At 36.2% G+C, this 20,108-nt stretch overlaps 1 protein-coding gene across 1 annotated transcript in view; it reads left to right on the top strand.

Annotated features, from left to right (window-relative positions):
* The window catches only part of SPDL1 (spindle apparatus coiled-coil protein 1), a 37,434-nt gene extending 27,588 nt beyond the window's left edge, over positions 1-9,846 (top strand). Inside the window, exon 12 of the mRNA XM_054691635.1 lies at positions 9,727-9,846. Coding sequence (XP_054547610.1) covers positions 9,727-9,745 — 19 coding nt within the window. The 3' untranslated portion in view covers positions 9,746-9,846. The remainder of the gene's footprint in view (positions 1-9,726) is intronic.
* The last annotated feature ends 10,262 nt before the right edge of the window (positions 9,847-20,108 follow it).

The raw sequence follows: 20,108 nt of genomic DNA, 5'->3' as shown, positions 1-20,108 counted from the left end.
ACTAATTCAAAGGAAAACATGTATTCCTATGTTTATTGTAGCACTATTTACAATAACTAAGATATGGAAACAACCTGAATGCCCCCAATAGATGAATAGATCAAGAAGATTTGGTATATATACATGGATACTAGTCAGTTATCAAAAGAGATAAACTCATGTCATTTGCAGTAACATGGATGGAACTGGAAGGGATTATGCTAAACAAAATATGTCAGAAGGAAAAAGAGAAATAGCCAATAGTTTCACTTGTATCTGAAATATAGAGAAAAGGAACAAAGGGTCAGGAAAAAGACAAAACTTTCAAATTGACCATAGATCTGAGTCATACAGCAGGGGAAGGTGAGGGTGAGGGGTCAAAACAGGAGGGAAGAGCACTGGAGACTATGGTGATGGGTCAGGGGTGCTATGGTGGTGTGAGAACTATGTGCACTATACCTCAATGGAGAAGTCAGCTAATGTCAAATGATGTAAAGAAAATATATATATATATATATATACACACACACACACACACACACACACCAAAATAAGTTTTATGGTTTAGTTTTCCTTTACATAGAAGATAAGTAGTTTTCATCTTCTTAGATAATAGACTACTGAGTGATATCAGAAAAAACTGCATAGGAAATATCATAAGTCAGTCCCTTGACAAAAATCAGTAAATAAACTGTCATGAACTGTCAGAACCAACTTTCTTGAACTTTGAAAAGTAATTAATTGTATAAAACAACATTTATTTTTAATTTATTTTCTTGCATCATTCATTTTTATACATTATTTGATCTCTCCCCTCAGGTGTCATCACTGTAATTCCCCCACCACCATAGCATCCATGACCCATAGTGTCTTGTGCTCTTCCCTCCCCTGTTTTGAATTAGTTTTTTTGTGTTCTTTGGATAGATTCTTAATACTGGAACCACTGGATCTTATGGTAGATTCATTTTTTGTGTTTTGAGGAACCTCCACACAGCTTTTCATAGTGGCTGGACCAGTTTACATTTTCACCAGCAGTGGAGAAGTTTCCTTTTTCATGTGAACATCTAATAAAGAAAAATGAGCTAAGTATTGAATTTCAGGTGATCTCTGACTAAGTTAATGGAATTGATATTTGGCCACTAAGTTAATGGAAACTTTAGTTACATACACAACAAAGAACACAGATTTTACAAAATGAGAAGGTAAAAAGGTCATTTAAAACTTGTAGTAACAACTATGACAAGCAAAAAAAAAAAGTATTTGGAGGAGAGAGAATCTGATTTCCAGAGTATCACATTATCTTATGCAAAATGTTCAATTTTCAATGAAAAATTGCAGGAAAGTATAATCCATACATGGGGGAAATTTTAATAAGCCACATGAAGCCCAGTCATTGAACTAACTTTACAAATTGCAAATGTACTCAAAGAACTAATGGAAACCATGGACAAAGAACTAAAGAAAACCACAAGAATAATTCCAAATAGAATCTATCAAAAAAAGATAGATATTTTCCTAACAAAGTAAAGCCCAAGAACAGGTTACTTCACTAGTGAACTTTGCCAAATGCTTAGAAATTAATTAAAAGTGCAAAAAATGAAAAAGATGTAAATATATATATAAAATAAAATAAATGAATTAATACTTATGTCTTTCAAAATCTCCCCCCCCACAACCAAAAAAAAAGAGAGATCATTCCCTAACTCATTCTAGGAGGCAAGTGTTACCCTGAATCCAAATCCAGACAAAGACATGAGAAAAGAAAACAAGCCAATAGCCTTTATGAATATGAATGCAAGTATAATGCAAGTATATTCACAAGAAAATGCTAGCAAACTCAATTCAGTAGCATATCACTTGGGATGTGTCTCATGAATGCAAGAGTGAATCAACGTGAAAATCTACGTGATATTACTTTAGTACTGCTTCACACTTTTTTTTTTTGTAAAGATTTATTTTTATTTATTTATTTATTTATACATGCACTGGGTACAGTCAGAAGCACGGGAGGGTGAGAGAATTCACCAGAGCCAGAGCGGGGAGCAGAGCAGGCAGAAGGACCGAAGTACACTGCTGAGGGAAGCAGCGGGTGGCAGGAGAGGTCTGCCCGCCATGTGGGACCCTCCTCCTGTGGCCGGGGAGCAGCCGGGGATCGAACCAGCGCTGCAGAGGCTGCGGGCAGCTTCGCAACCCAGTGCTCAACCACTGCGCCACCGGGGAGGCCCTGCTTCACACTTGTAAAGACTAAATACCTGAAACCAAAATATCAGCAGGGTCATAATCTTTCTGAAAGCTCTAAAAAAATGAACCTTTTTTTCTTTTCCTAATTGTTGATGGCACCCAGCAATCCTCTGTCTTGTATATGCATCTCTTCAGTCTCTGCTTCTCTGTTCACATCACTCACTTCTCTCTGTCCTATCTTCTTATTGGAATGCTAGTCATTGGATTTAGGGTACACTCTAATTCACCTCATTTTAATTTTTCCTTAACTAATTGCATCTTCAAGCATCCAATTTTTGAATAAGGTCACATTCTGAGGTTCCAGATGAACATGAATTTGGGGAAGGTATTCGTCAACACACCACACACACCCATAGAATCAACAAAAATTCCACATGATCATTTCAATTGATGCAGAAAAAGCATTTGGGAAAATCCAATACCATTTCATGATAAGAAACACGCAACAAAATAGGCATAGAAGGGAATTTTTTCAATTTAGTAAAGTGCATTAATGACTTATGCCTAACATGATAGCTATTGGTGAAAAACTAACAGCTTTCCCTCTCATAGTGGAAGAAAAACTAGGTTGTCTGCTCTTGCCACTTTTGTTCAACACTGTACTGGAAATTATAGTCAGGGCAGTTAGACAAGGAATCAAAAGCCATCCAAATTGGAAAGAAGGAAAATATGTACATCCGCAGATGATATGCTCTTGTGTGTAGAAAATACTACAATATTTATTCCCAAAATATTAGAGATAATAAATGATTTAAGAGTTGCAAGATACAAAATCAACAGACAAGTCAGCTGTTTTTCTATCCAAGCAACAAACAATTCAAAAATGAAATTAAGGAAACAACTCCATTTAAAAGCCTTTCCTTCAGAAAATCTGATTATGTAATTTATATGGAATTGCAAGGGGTCCCACTAGTGAAGACAGAACAGAGTTGGAGGAATCACATCAAATTTCAAAACTTACACAGCTACAGAAAACAAAACAGATGGTAGTAGCATAAAGATACATAGATTGATGGAATGCAAGTGAGATTTTAGAAATGAATCTAAATATGGTCAACTGATTTTCAACAAGTGTGCCAAGATCATTCAATGAAATAATTTCCTTAAAAAATGATGCCTAAACAAGTTGATGATTACATAAAAAGAATGGTGTTGGACCCTTAGGTTACAAATGCATAAATATACACACACACACACTCACACATAAATTCAAAATGGACCAAAGACCTAGAATAAACCTTTTATCAGTAAACATAGGAACCAAACTTTATGACCTTGGATTTGACCATGATTTCTTAGATGTGATATCAAAAGCAGAAGGCATCCAAAGAAAACAATAATTGAACTTCAAAATTAAAAACATTTGTGTGCCAAAGGACACTATCAAGTGAACAAAAAAATATTCCACATAACAAGATTTTTCCCAGAAGGGGAAAAAATATTTGCAAATCATAGAACAGGTGTCTAATATTAGAACACATAAAGAACTTCTTCAACTCAGCAGCAAGAAGACAACCCAATTTTTTAAAAATGGGCAAAGCTCTTGAATAGACTTTCTCCCCAAAGAAGGTTTACAAGATCAAGAAACACATGAAAAGATGTTCAACAATAGTCACTAGGAAAATGCAAATATAATCCACAGCAGGAAATCCCTTCACACCTACTAGGAGAGCCATAAATAAAACAAAAATAAATGAGCAAAAAAAATGTGTTGTAGAGAAATGGAAACCCCTGTACATTGCTAATGAGAGTGTACAATGATGCATCACCACTAGGAAAGTTTTACTGTTTCTCAAAATTTACATAGGATTGATTCTTAAATAGTCCAGCAATTCCACTTGTAGATATATACCCAAAAGAAAACAAACAGTAAAACTAAAACATGTATATGAGTGTTTATTGCAGCAGCATTCATAATAATCAAAAGGAAAAAAAATAACTATCAATGAACAAGTGGACTAAAAAATGTATGTGTAGGCAACAAAATATTACTCAGCCATCAAAAAGAATGAACTGTTGATACATGCTACAGCATGGATGACCTTTGAAAATAAGTGAGCAACCCAACACAAAAGGCCATATACTGTATGATTTCTATTTATATGAAATACCCAAAATTATCTATGGGCAGCAGCTTAATGGTTGGTAGAGTCTAGGGATTGAGGAGAGAATGGGAAAGGGTTGTTTGATGGGTATAGGATTTCTATTTCATGAAGACAAAATTCTTTAATTAGATAAGGATGTTTTGCATACTGTGAATATACCTAGTGCCACAGAACTATAAATTTTAAAAATCTTAAGGTGGTTAATTTTATCATATGTTTACTTTCTCACAAAAATCCATAAAGTCTTATGGATATCAGGTTTCAGAATGTTTGGAATTTTAAAAAGTTGCTATAAGAAGCCATTTTTTTTTAATTTTTTTTTTAAGATTTATTTATTTATTTATACAAGCACTGGATACAGTCAGAAGTGTGGGAGGGTGAGAGAATTCACCAGAGCCAAAGCAGGGAGCAGAACAGGCAGACGGACGAAATACACTGGTGAGGGGAGCAGCAGGCAGCAGGAGAGGTCTGTGCGCCATGTGGGACCCTCGCCCGGTGGCTGGGGATCGAACCGGCACTATAGGGGCTGCGGGCAGCTTCGCAACCCAGCGCTCAACTGCCGCGCCACCAAGGAGGCCCAAATAGTCATTCTTTTATCTCAAGAATCTATAAAAATATAAGCCACAGTAATTTAAACCTAAAATAAATTTAAAAGAAGAAAATATTAATAAGGCAATAAATCACTGAAACAGTAAACAAATTTGTAATAGAGGATTCATCAAGTCAAAAATTACTAAGAATGATAAACACCAACCAGGACTGATGTCAAAAATGTCAAAAAGAGAAAATGCAAATAACTATCAAAATTGAAGAAGGGAATACAGTACAGAATTTGTAAGAATGTAAAAGATAAAAAAATGGGTGTTACTGCTGTAATCAGATTACACCAGGATATAAAGTTTAAATTCCTTTAAAAACACCACTTTGAAAAATTGACATAAGGTATAAAAATCTGTATTGTCTAATATTAAATACAATGAATTTTATGATACAAATTCTACAAAAAAAAAAAACAGGCCTTAATAATTTTGCTAGCAGATTCTTTCAAACACAGAAAGACAACAACACTCTTAAAAGCTCTTTGTGAATGGTGGAGGTGGGGAAAGGAATATGAGCATAAAGCATTTTCCAACTTTTGTTATGAGACCAACATATTTTTGACAAAGTTCACAAGTATATTTTAAAAGGTTGCAGATCCATATCTCATAAAAATCTCTTATGCAAAATGTTCAATAATATATTTGTTAAGTGTGATGATACAAAAAAGGAATAATATACCATAACCAAATATTCCAATAATACGACATTACTTCAACATTTGGAAATTATCCTAATGCACTATATTAAAGGGAAAAAAATTGTTGTAACGTCATTTTTTTCCCATTATGCTTATTGAGGTGACATTGGTTTACATCATTTTATCTGTTTGGGGGTTATAGGTTTAAACCTCTAGAAATGTAGATTTTTGTGCTATACCCACCACCAATTGTCCAATAAGTCTCTACCATCACCATTTTCTGTTAGCTCTCTCCCTGCCTTCTTCATTCCCACCTTCCCCTTCTGGTTGCCTCACTTTTGCAGTCAGATGTCAGAGGTTTGTTATTGGTTTGGTTTTGTCAGACCCTTTGTTTTGTTACTCTGTATTCCATGTGTAAGTAAAAACCATCTGGTATCTATATTTTTCCTTTGGACTTGCTTCTCTTAACATTATTCTCTCCATTTCCATCCACGTTATAGTAAATAGCAAGAGTTCATTTTTTTTTATATCTAGTAGTATTCCATTATATATACCACATTTTTCTGATCCATTCCTCTGTCCTGGAACATGTAGACTTTTCCCATAATTTAGCTATTGTAAATAGGAGATCAAGGAACTCTGGAGTACATTTATCCCTTTGAATTAGTGTTTTTGAATTCTTTGAGTAGATACGTAGGAGTGTAATTGACATAGAAAAATTATTTGATGTCAATGATTATTAATTATGAGAAATACTCCAGAACAAATAAACTAGATGGGGATTTTATTAATCTAATTAAGAATATCCACAAAATTACCTAAAGTCAAAATTTAAAAATGAACTTAATTGAGAAACATTAAAAGGTTTCACTTGATATTAAGAACACTATAATGTTGCCTGCTCTCACTCAATATATTTGACTTTAAATTAAAGTATCTATTTACAAGCAAAATAGGAACTAACATTATCACAAGTGTTAAAAGAGATTGTTATTGAGATTTCTGGAACAACTCAGGTAATGGTCATGGAAATATTGAAAGTCTCTAACTTATCCTCCAAGAATAATAGAAAATAGCAAGAAGAGTAAGAATAACTGCTGCAGGAGGCCTTGATGCCCCGGCCAGATAAGACACCGCAAGCAGCGAAGCCCAAAGGGCCTCACACCGTGGGGCCGAAGCCAAAGGGCCTCACACCGTGGGGCTGAAGATTCCTTGTGCCTCACACCGTGGGGCTGAAGATTTAACATTCCTTCACTTTTTGTTCTTGGTCATAAATAAGAAAAAATTTTCCAAAAAAAGTACATTAGGCACTATATTATATGCATCAGTATATTGCAAATAAACGGCATGGAAAATTAGAAACTAATTATTAAACGATTTGGCCTACTTGACAATGGAAGACAACTTATTGAGCATACCTGACAAGCATTACAATACAATAATTATAGTAGGTCCTTCTATTTTGTTTTCTCTTGAAGTTTCTTGGGAAAGTTTTTAATATGAAGCTATTTGAGTTAAGGAGTTTCTAGGTAGAAAAAGTTCTGATAGCTGAACAGCAGCTGGTCTCCGGCTGAAGGTCATGTGAATAGAATAGTCCTTTGATGCTTAGGCTTTAGCTGATAGGGATGCACTGGCGGTTATTCACTGTTTTTAATAATTGTCTAAATAAAAAAATAAGTAGCTTTAATGTTAGGTTTGGTTTATTATCTGTTAACCTTGAGAGCTGCCGTCTAGCTGAGACCTGTAGGGGCCAGTAGTCTATGGGAAACATAATATACTAATTGTTTATGCTTTACACTTGATAATGTATTTTCTTATTATTATTACTAATAATGAATAAATAAAGACCTGCTGAGTCTCTTGGCAGAAGATACTAACACCTCACCAAGTGTCGGTGTCTCCTCATTCCCTTCCCCTCAGCCTTAAGTTTTCAGTTCTTTCGTTTTCGCTTAGGCCGTCTCATCCTTTCAGGAACCCCTGACAAGACGTTTTGTCGGAGGCTGGTCCCCGGCAAATAACAAAAATACACAAACCCATGCATTATAATTGCAAATTTTACAAAGCTTAAACTTCATTTTGCCTGTAGGTAGAAGAATAAACTACCAAACCCCATTGAATATCTCATCACAGGCCATCTAAGATAAAATACATGGATGTGAGAAGGAAGAAATTAATCAAAAACCTAAGACTGATCTAACCACAACGAGAAAGAAAGGCTACTTTGAAGTGTGAAAATACTGAAAATATAAACCTGGTTTGTCAGAGCATGTACTAGAATTAAGGGACTTAAAATTATATGCATTATGACATGGTAGTCTTCTGAAGACTGCTTTCTGAGAGGAGTTAAGAAGGGAGGACAGGAATGAAATACTTAATAGTAGTTATAATTATGAGTGTATAGATCTTTCACCCTCTTGGTTAAATTTATTACTAGGTATTTAATTGCTTTTAATGCAATTGTTTTCTTAATTTTTCCTCTGATAGTTAATTGTTAATATGTAGAAAAACAGCTGATTTTGTATATTGACTCTATATCCTGTGTCATGGAGTATACTTAAACAAACCTAGAATGCTTAGCCTAGACTTGAAATCTTTATCTCAAATAAGCATAGCTAATCCAGTTTTCATTTGCATGGAATATCTTTTTCTGGCGCTGCACATGTCTGTGTCCTTTCCATTGAAGTTCAGTTCTTATAAATAGCATATAAAGGGTCTATTAAGGGCCTTCCTGGTGGCGCAGGAGGTTGAGCGCAGCGCTGTGAAGCTGTCCACAGCCTCTGCAGCATGGGTTCGATCCCGGCCGGCTGGCCAGAGAAATTCCAACATGGCACAGCAGACTTCTCCTGTCTCGCCCGCTGCTCCCCTCAGCAGTGTATTTCAGTCAGTCTGCCTGTTCTGTTCCCCGCCCAGTCTCTGGGGAATCCTCTCACCTTTCTGCATATCTGTCCTGTACCCTGGTTCTTGTATGCATGAATAAATAAATATTAAAAAAATAAAATAAAATAAAGGGTCTTTTAAAAAACTCATTCAGGGCCTCCCCGGTGGCACAGCGGTTGACCGCTGGGTTGTGAAGCTGCCCGCAGCCTCTGCAGCGCCGGTTCGATCCCCAGTTGCTCCCCGGCCACTGGAGGAGGGTCCCACATGGCGCGCAGACCTCTCCTGCCGCCCGCTGCTCCCCTCAGCAGTGTACTTCGGTCCTTCTGCCTGCTCTGCTCCCAGCTCTGGCTTTGGTGAATTCTCTCACCCTCCCGCACTTCTGACTGTACCCAGTGCTTGTATAAATAAATAAATAAATCTTAAAAAAAAATTAAAAAAAAAAAACTCATTCAGTCATTTTTGGTATCTTTTGATTGGAGAATTTCATCCATTTATGTTTATACTGATTATTAGTAAGTATATACTTACTGCCAATGTGTTTATTGTTTTCTGGGTATTTTTTAATTCCTTTGTTCCTCTCTTGTTCTTTTCCTTTGTAATTTTTTGTTTTCCTATAGTGGTATGTATAAATTCGTTTCTCTATCTTTCATGTATCTACTGTAAGTTTTTGCTTTGTGGTTACCATAAGGGTTATATAAAGACTCCTATATAGCAATCTATTTTAAGCTGTAAACAACTTAAACTAAAATGCAAAGTAAAGCTCTACATTTTTTTTTAAAGATTTATTTATTTGTACAAGAACTGGGGTACAGGCCAGATGTGCGGGAGGGTGAGAGGACTCACCAGAGACAGAGAGGGAAACAGAACAGGCAGACTGATGAAATACACTGCTGAGGGGAGCAGCGGGTGAGACAGGAGAGGTCTGCTTCACCATGTGGGATTCTAGTCGGCTGGCCAGGATCGAACCTGCGCTGCAGAGCCTGTAGACAGCTTCATAGTGCAGCGCTTAACCACCTGCGCCACCAGGGAGGCCAAAAGCTCCACATTTTTATTTCCCTACCACACATTTTATGTTTTTGCTGTTACAATTAACACTTTTAACCCTGTGTATTTACAAATTCTATATTTTTATTTTTGATAATTTCATCTTATACCCTTTATGTAGCATGATTGACCCATCACTGTTACAATATTAGAATATTCTGAATTAAACTATATATTTACCTTTACCAGTGAGATTTAGACCTTCATGTATTTTCAGTTACTAATTAGCATCCTTTTTTTCAGATTGAAGAAGTCGCTTTAACATTTTTGTAAGGCTGGTCTAGTGGTGGTGAATGCTGTCAGCTTTTTCTCGAATTGAAACTTCATTATTTGCCTTAAGTTCTGAAGGATGATATTGCACAGGTAGAGTATTCTTAGCTGGCATTTTTTTACTTCCTTTCAGTATTTTCAATATATCATCATACCCCTTTCTGATCTACAAAGTTCCTGCTGAACAATCTGCTGATAATTTTATGGGGTTTCCCTTATACATGTACTAAAAGCTATTTTTCCTTTGCAGCTTTTGTGATTTTCTCTTTTAGTCAGTTGAATTTTAATTTTATCTTGTTCTTTAGTTTGTTTCCTTGATTCTCTGTATTGTCCTCAGCGCATTACATAAAACAGCCACCTCTCCTAGTGTTGAGAGTGGTCTGGTAAAGAAGATGAATTTTATTGACCCATCCAGTCTGAGCTCTTGTTTCTCTCAGACCTTTGTGACTGCCAAGTTGCCTTCTTTTTTCTTGTGGTTCCCACTAGTTGATGTAATAAAACTTGGTGGTGTCCCAAAGGGGAGCATAACAGTTAGCACCTAGATGCAAAATGGTTTGAAGTCTGACCCTCAGGCAGCAGCTGGGAAAATATATATTTATGTTTGCTCCAGGGAGAAATTTGGAGGTGAACTGGTTTGCTTCTTGTCTCTGCACTAGAACTGGGTATATAGCTATAGGTCAGTGCTTCTGTGCCTATTTGTAAGTGCTTACTTATTTGCTACACTCCTGTTGGACTGGTGAGTGAAAGCCCCTTTGATTGTCAGAGCCAACCATTCCAGAGCCCTATCCTTTGGATGGCAACCACAGAAAAATGGGCAGCAGAAATATATATAAACTCCTTTTAAGGAGATACTAATAACTTGGCTAAGGTTAAAGAGACATGGCAGGGAAAGTATGCCTGATCTTCATGGAAGAACATAGTCAGCCCCTAGATGTGTGCTAAATTAGAAGACTGACTCTCAGGCAGCAACTTTTAATAGGTAAATATAAAGAAGGATAGTTTTAAATAGACTACATACTATATGGGTATAACTATATGACATTCTGGAAAAGGTAAATCTATAGATACTGGAAAAAGCAGTCATTACCAGGATGTTGGAGTGGGTAGGAAGGGAAGGAGAGGTAATTTGATAAAGTACAGGGGATTTTCAGGATACTGAAATGACACTGTATGTATGCTGCTATACTAGTAGATGCGTGACATTCTTCATTTGTCAAAACCCATAGAACTGCACACATACAGTTGTATTTCTGCACATAGCAAAGAGTATGAAAACTACAGACTGTCCTTAATAATAATGTATCAATATTGTTTCATCAATTGTAAGGAATGTGCCACACCAATGCAATGTTTTTATTAAACATGCTTTTTAAAAACATGTTTTATAAAACATGTTTATAAAAAGGGGAACTGTGCCAGTGGGAGACAATGGATATATGGGAACTCTATGTGTTTTCTGCTCTCTTTTTATATAAACCTAAAACCACTCTAAAATGGTTTATTAATTTCAAAAATAAAAATCAATAAATAATTTCTTATTGAGCATCCTTTTGTAATTGCCATGGGAGGAAAAAAGAAACAGAAGGGTAAATGTGAGGCCTTATAAAGACAAAAGAACCATAATAGCAGAAGACTCAGAACTCTTCTCCCAGTTCCCCCATTACTGACAACAAAAACTATTTATTAAAGATTATACTTCACTACACTAACAAAAGAGGGCACCCTTTAACCAGGTACCTTGTAAAATCACCTTGGATTTCCATGACATTGTCATAAAGGACTAAAGTCTCGTAAAGCTATTACAGGAAGGAAACAGAAAACAACATCACCTTATAAATTGATAAGTTCTCCTGCCCAACCCCCTTCCCAAAGCCAGATGAAGGACAAGAAAATTATAACACAACACTCCACACCAGGAAAATTGATCTAGAACAATTTGATTTTTTAAGTAAAGAAAAATCTTAAAGAATTCTTACAAAGGAAAAAAGAAGTGAAATAAGTTACAGAGGCAAGAGAATTAGCCTGACATCAGATTTCCCTAAAGCGACACTCAGAGACAGATATTAATGATGTGGTTTTTAGTGAGAACTTAGAACTAAGGATTTTATTTTTATTAAAACTAATCTCGAAAAAGATAAACTCATGCAATTTGCAGCAACATGGATAGAGCTGGAAGGGATCATGCTCAGCGAAATAAGCCAGAAAGAAAAAGAAAAATATCGGATGGTCTCAATCAGCAGGAATTTGGAAGACCTAAATAAGGGACCAGGAAAAAGACTAATTATAATAAAGTAAAAATCAAAATCAACAAGCAACTATAAATTAGAGACAGGCTACCAGGGTGGTGGGGGAGGGGAGGGAGGACGGATTAGGGGCAAAACATGCATATGAAAAAATGTTCAACATCACTTGTAATCAGGGAAATGCAAATCAAAACTACCATGAGATACCATCTTACACCAGTGAGAATGGCACATATTAAAAAAACTAGCAACAACAAATGTTGGCGAGGATGTGGAGAAAAAGGAACCCTTCTGCACTGTTGGTGGGAGTGCAAACTGGTCCAACCACTATGGAGAGCTGTGTGGAGATTTCTGGACCTACTAAACATAGAGCTTCCATATGATCCAGCAATTCCACTCCTAGGTATTTACCCAAAGGACACAGAAACATCAATTCCAAAGAGCACCTGCACCCCTATGTTGATAGCAGCACTATTTACAATAGCTAAGCTTTGGAAACAACCCAAATGCCCAAAACTAGATGACTGGATCAAGAAGATGTGGTACATATACACCATGGAATATTAGTCAGCATTCAAAAAAGATAAACACATGCAATTTGCAGCAACATGGATGGTGCTGGAAGGGATCATGCTCAGCAAAATAAGCCAAAAGAAAAAGAAAAATACCGGATGGTCTCACTCATAGCAGGAATCTAGAAAACTTAAATAAGGGACCAGGAAAATGAATAACTATAAGAAAGTGAAAATCAAAATCAACAAAAAACTATGAACTAGAGACACTCTATGGGGGGTGAGGGGGAGGGGAGGGATTGGGGTCAAAATAAGGGGGTTGCAATTGTATGGGGAATATAAAAATAAAATTTATTTAAAAATAAATAAATAAAATTACATGAGATGTTCAGCACACACAAAAAAAAGTGATGATATAGGTCATGTGATATCTAAAAAAAAAATAAGGGGGGGGGCGCGAAATTGTATGGGGACTATAACCAAGATGAAAATGCATACATTATGCAAAAATGAAAAATGATGTAAAAATATATAAAAATAAAAATAGTATGCCTACAAAAAAAATAAAGTGTAAGTTAACTGAGAAAAAAAATAAAACTAGTCTCTAGGTATCAAGGCTAGAGTAAAATAGTTTTAAACCTGCTAAAACAGGGATTTTATACCCATGAAACCCCTTAAGGAATCTCCTGAGGGTAATCATCCCAACAAAAGTGAACTGGGGAAGCGTTTATAAACAAATTGAAGGATTGAGCAAATAATTAAGTATGTTGTGGATAACTGAAGTCAGATTTCTTGTTATTGTAGAGAGGAGTAAAAATGAATGAGGAAGAAGGTTAATGAATGAGAAGAAAGGCTAACAATAAACCCTGTGTAGTGTTGGATAGGAATTGGAGGTGTCAGTAATCTAAACTCATGGTTTTGAGGACATCAAGAGATTTAAAAATTTTAAATAGGTACACATGTATACATACATATAGTGTCATGCATATATATATATATATATATATGCACACATGTATACATATACGTATATTTTCTACTTCTAACTTCTGAGAAGCCCTAGAAGCATCTCAGTAGCAACCCATCTAGCACATTTAGCATCAGATCTTGGTTTCTAAATATCATTCTCTATCAAAATGAACCTCCACAGCTATGTCTTTTAGAAATGGCTACTTTTAAGAACAAGGCTGAGACAACCCTCTTGTCTCAGAGATAACCCTCTTGTCTCAGAAAGTAAAAATGTATCAAGGAATGGTGGGGACATGTTAAAATGACATGGGGATCAACTTAAAGTGGTTCTCACTAACCAAATCTAGGATAGTTTGAGCTTCAAAATAAATGATTACTGTGAATTATAACCTATTGAGTAAAATAAAGTTTTAAATTGTTCTAAATAAATGAATAAATGCATGGATGAATGAATAAAGAATGAAAAGCTTTTTCTCATGGCAGAATTCCATTTAATAAATGTAGAAAAATTATAGAATTAAAAAATTTCTACTTATGGTTTGGTAACCACAGATTGAAAGTAATCATCAATAGATGCTAAAACTAGTAAAGTAGAATGAGTTGTAGCATGCTGAATCTTGCGGTATCTCTGCATAAATACCCATTAACTAAAATGGGAAAACTGGTAACCTTCACACAGAGAAACCTGAATCAACTTAATCAACCATCAAAGTTAGCATCACCAAAAAATAACATATACCTCCTTCTATAAAGTGGTGAGGAAAACATATCACTTATGTGATATTCCTGCCTTAAAATGCATAACCTGAATCTATGAAGAAACATCCTAAATCTCTAACTGAGATCAGTAACTGATGAGTATGTTTCAAAATGTGGAGATAATGAAAGACAAGGTAAAGGAACTAATCCTGATTAAAGGAGATGACACATAATAATTGAATACTACTTATGATATGGAATAGTCTTTTCAATATAAAGTATTAATGGACCAACTAGGAAAATTTGAATAAGGACTTTGAATAACTGATAGCATTCTGTCAAAGTTAGTTTTATTTATTTATGCATACAAGAACTGGGGTATAAGCCAGAGGTGGGAGGGGGGCATGTGAGAGGATTCACCAGAGAGAGTGGGAAGCAGAACAGGCAGATCTACTGAAATACACTATTGAAGGGAGCAGCAGGCATGGTAGGAGAGGTCTGTTGTACTATGTGGGTTAGCTCCCTGGCCGGGTATCGAACTCATGCTGCAGTGGCTGGTGATAGCTTGATAGCACTGTCTTTAACCTCTGTGCCACCAGGGAAGCCCTCAAAGTTAGTTTCTTGAATTTAATTATTGTACTGCCCTTGTTTTAAAGAAAGACACAGTGAAGTATTCAGTGGTAAAAAAGCATCATGTCTGCATCTTATTCACAAATGATTCAGAAAAACATATTGAAAGGAATGTGGTTAAGCAAATATGGTAAAGTTTGGAGAATCTGGGTAAAAAGTTTACAGAAATTGTTTTACTGTTCTAGCAACTTTTCTCTATGTCTGAAATTATATTAAAATTAGAATTTAAAAAATACCATTACTTGAAGATGATCTGACAGTGTATATAGAAATCTAAAATACTTTGTAAGTAAGCTATTAAACTCCGGGATTGAATTCACTAAGGGTATCTATCAAATACAGAGTCAACGAAAAAATCGATTATACTATCTAAAAATAAATAGAAATGACATTTTAAAATCATGCTATTTGCAATAGCCTCTAGGGATAAAGTCAACAAAAAGATGTACAAGACCTCTATGCTGAAAACAACAAAGCATATTGGAGATAATTAAAGAGCTGAACAAATAGTGGAATATAACATATGAAGATATCACTTTTCTCCAAATAGATTTCAATAGAATTAAGGATTCAACACAATTCCAATATGATTTTTGGCAAGTTTTATTTTTTTGGAACATGGAAAATTAACTTTAATATGTATATAGAAATCGAAAGGCCAAATATATCCATAGAAACCTTAAAGAAGAGCAAAGTTAGAGAGAGGACTTACACTAACAGACACAGAGACCTGTAAAATGATAATTCACTGTGTTTTAAATGCAAACACAGAGAAATAGATCAAAGGAATAGAGAATAGAGAACCATAAATAATGTTAAACACATATACTTACCTGATGTATGACCAAAATGACACTACAAATATGGTGGGGGAAGGGAGACAATTTCTTTCAAAAATAATACTGGGTCAATTTATATAACATATGAGGAAAAAATAAACCTTGATCCCTCTCTCCACCTAACACAAATATCAATTATAAATGCATTGCAGACATAAATGTACAGTAAGGTAACATCCTTTGAGCCACTCTTTATCCAAGAAAATTTGACCCCATATCTAGTGTTCTTTTTAATAATGTACTTCCTGTGAACCTTGATAGATGCCTTGTATGGAAAAATAGGACAAAGGAAAATCAGCAAACAAACTATAAAAAGAAGCATAGGCAAAGAATAATTTAAAACAGAATAAGAATTGTGAAATTTAAAATCTAAAAAAGTGGTTTCCCATAACTGAACAGATTTTAAAACAATATCTTTCCTATCTGGTTACAATGCGTTCTTTACCATGAATAATCTTTTGTAAACCCTTTTTCTTATTTTGAAAATATGTTCATTTTGGAATTGCGTTTTCAAATAAATAGAAGAGACTTTTCCTAAACAGCTTTTATTTTACAAACTGTCTGCAAAGTTGGAAAACTATGTTTAAACTGTTACATTAACATTAGTTATATTTTCAGATAATATGTTCCTTAAGTTTGCAGGTGATGTTCTAAATTTAAAGCAATGATTCTAATCTCTAGCCTGGAAAAATAAGTATAATATCAGAGAAGATAGTATTTACTGTACATTTTTTTTAAAGAATTTTTTTTTATGCATAGACGAAATGGGATATGGGCCAGGAATACAGGCCAGAGATGCAGGGGGTGAATGGATTCACCAGACACAGAGTGGGGAGCAAAATAGGCAGATTGACTGAAATACACTGCAGAGGGGAGCAGCGGGTGATTCAGGAGAGGTCTACTGTGTCATGTGGGTCAGTTCCCTGGCCGAGGATCGAGGATCGAACTCGTGCAGCAAAGGCTATGGATTGCTTCATAGTGCTGCTATTTAACCCCTTGCACCACCAGGGAGGTCCCCTTACTGTACATTTTTTAAGATTAACAGTTAAACCCATTGCCTCAAATTTGGAGGTATACTACCTGCAAAAGTTTCAGGGTGATGAAAAAAAAATATTTTGCAAAGTAACCAATAACTTTTTATAAACAAATTCATTCCTGTTTCTTGACTTTGTGGACACCTTATACAATAAAATCGTTTTCAACACTATTTAACATTTTTCTATCTCACCTAAGGCAACAATGTGCAAAGACTTAGGTTGCAATGGTGTATATTTGGCACCTCCTTTATTTGGTAGTTTTCTTTGCTCTATATCTTGCTCATTTACCACAAAAGGAGGACATCAACAATGGTGGTTGTAAAAACTGCTCACCCAGTTCCACAGTGTAGCTTGGGTAGTCATTTATCCCTCAGGATCCAGTGTCTGTTGTTTTAGCCTCTTTGTCCATTCTGTGATCTACTTTACTCTGTAATACATAGTTTCCTACTTAAAGTAAATTCTGTTGTCCGGACTGAACTCCCAGTATAATGATCCTTTCAAAACAAAAATGCTTTAGGTCAATCAATGGGATTCAAACAATCGCTTGTTAGGTTTTTGAAAAACAGTAATCAGAATGACAATAATTTTCAGCTGTACTTAAATTTTCATGTCATTTACATATAGTAGAACATTTGAGAGATTCCTATGTGTATGACACTTGGGATGAAGATAATAGAATTATGAGCTACTTTTGTTCTTAAAGAGCTCTTCAATGTCAACAATTCTACTATAGTGGAAATTCTAAACTTTGATTCTACCATTTTTTTTCACTGTCCATTATGAAATTCTTCAATATTTTTTCTGAACTAATTCTGACAATATCCATAACTAATCCCTCCCTTGATCTCTTCTCTGAATTTTCCTGGAAAGACCCCCCAAACCGCAGTTAAATCCAACTAGGTTTGAGCTGTTGAAAATTTTCCCTTACTATGGTGCTTCTCTGCTCTGGCTGCAAATTAGTCTTTTAAAATCAACTAGGAAAAAAAAAGGAATCTGCTGCACTCCTTCCTCTACAAATGTAATCAGAATTTGGAAATAGAAGGCCTGAGACATTAGTAAGTGTAAAAGCTCCCCAGGTGAATCTAATTGCAGTCAAAGTGGAGAATCACTGGCCTAATTTATATCTTTGCCCAAATAACTGAAAATGGCAGAAGGAAAACACTCAATCATCTTGCTTTTCTCACTTTAATCTTATGACCAGTGTGCACTCATTTTCTAAATCTTCAAGAGGAATTTCACTTGTCTCTCCTGGCCTTCTTTCCTTCCTTAATATCTGCTGATGTTCTTCATATTTTACTGAGAAAATGATAGCTAACTTTTTTGCACGATTATGTGCTTAACACTAAATGCACATGTTCTCGAGTATTGCCTCATTTAATCCTCCCACTCTCTAAAGTAGATGCCGCAGAAGAGCTCCGTTATCACAATGAAGGAACTGAGAAACAAAGTCATGTAGCTAGTACTTGAGTTTGGCTTTGAACCCAGTCAAGCTGACCCCCTTAGCTTTCACCCACCTCACAATATTATCTTTCATGATATGCTGAAATAAAAAGAACTGACTTTGTCTCTTTCCATCACATTGACCCATCGGTCTGAATCGGCACCCATGCCTTGTCTCTCTCCCTCCCTCCCTCCCTTCCTTCCTTCCTCCCTCTACCTCTCTCATTCCCTTTCTCCTCCTCCTCTCTCTCCCCCTCCTTTTATTTTTTATTTATTTTTTTTAAGATTTATTTATTTATTTATACAAGCACTGGGTACAGTCAGAAGCACTGGAGGGTGAGAGAATTCACCAGAGCCAGAGCGGGGAGCAGAACAGGCAGAAGGACCGAAGTACACTGCTGAGGAGAGCAGTGGGCATGACAGGAGAGGTCTGTGGGGATCGAACCAGTGCTGCAGAGGCTGCGGGCAGCTTCACAGCCCAGCGCTCAACCGCTGTACCACCAGAGGATTCCCTCCCTCCCCTCCTTTTACTGCCATCTAAAGTCATACATTCCATCCCATCTGGTGTACTCAAGAACTTGTCAACTATATGGTCCTTTCACCCTGATATATGATCACTTTCCCCCCTCACACCTGGATCATTCTCTTCAGACTAGAAATATGCTCTAATGCCTTCTTTTTCATTAGCCAGGACTTCAAAGAAGTATAGTTGAAGACAGGTTTTGGCTTGCAAAAATAATGTACTGGTGACATTTACTCATAGAGACCTTAGAGAGAAAATGGGAAGAAAAATGAGCATGCTGTCAGGTCATGGTGCAAATTTGTCCCCTGTGAAGGGGAGAGGGAAATAAGTGAAGGAAGGAAGGGACAAAGGAAACTCTTTGGTTGCTTCTATTTCTTTATCTTATAAGAGCTCAACTAACTCCAAATTAGACTATGTTTTTCTCTCCACTGTCAATTTTCTGATTTTTCTACAATACACTGATTTTTCTACAATACACTGTGGAGTTGAACATATGATCACCCAGGCCAGAGGTGTGGAGGATGAGAGGATTCAACAGAGACAGAGTGGGGAGCAGAGCAGGTGGATCTACTGAAAATACATTGCTGAGGGGAGTGGTGGGAGAGGCAGGAGAGGTCTGCTGCACCATGTAGGTAGCTCCCTAGTCGGGGATAGAATTCATGCTTCAGTGGCTGCCAACAGCTTCACAGTGCTGAGACTTAACCCTTTGCGACAGCAGGGAGGCCCCTGTAGTGTTTTTTTTTTTTTTAAATGAGAATAATTGTTCGTAAAAAAAATTCTCTTATCCCCTAGTTAATATCTGCCAGTTATATTTGTTGATACCCTCCATCAGAAGATCACTGTCATACACCTAACGTAGAATAAGTTGGATTTATTGCTCGTGACCACATACAACGGGGATCTGTATCTATGCCTCAATAAGCAGGTTTAAGGAGGGATCTTATTATGGATTGGGTTTGTTTTGGTGATATGGGGCAGTGATTAAAGAGATAGAGTGAATGCTATGATTAGATATGTTAATAAATTTCACCTCGGAGGATGGAAAATTAAACTCTAAAGCTAAAATAGATTAGAAGGGAAAAAAAACAGTAGTCATTCACTCACTATGACTGGGAGATAGTTGGTCATTTGTCTGGTTTATACAATGTTCATATTTTTTCTATATTTTTTCATGATTATATGGTGGTTTTGCTTTTTTATTTTTAATCCATTATGACCACAGATGCTCTTTGTGTGATGTTAATATTCTAAGAAACTTTTTTTTTTAAGATTTATTTATTTATTTATACAAGCACTGGGTACAGTCAGAAGCACAGGAGGGTGAGAGAATTCACCAGAGCCAGAGCGGGGAGCAGAGCAGGCAGAAGGACCGAGGGACACTGCTGAGGGGAGCAGCGGGCAGCAGGAGAGATCTGCACGCCATGTGGGACCCTCCTCCGGTGGCCGGGGAGCAGCCGGGGATG

Source organism: Talpa occidentalis, unplaced genomic scaffold (assembly GCF_014898055.3).
Source record: "Talpa occidentalis isolate TD23 unplaced genomic scaffold, MPIMG_talOcc4v2.1 talOcc4.9, whole genome shotgun sequence".
In the NCBI taxonomy this organism is placed as follows: domain Eukaryota; kingdom Metazoa; phylum Chordata; class Mammalia; order Eulipotyphla; family Talpidae; genus Talpa; species Talpa occidentalis.
This window is presented reverse-complemented; position numbering and strand designations above follow the sequence as displayed.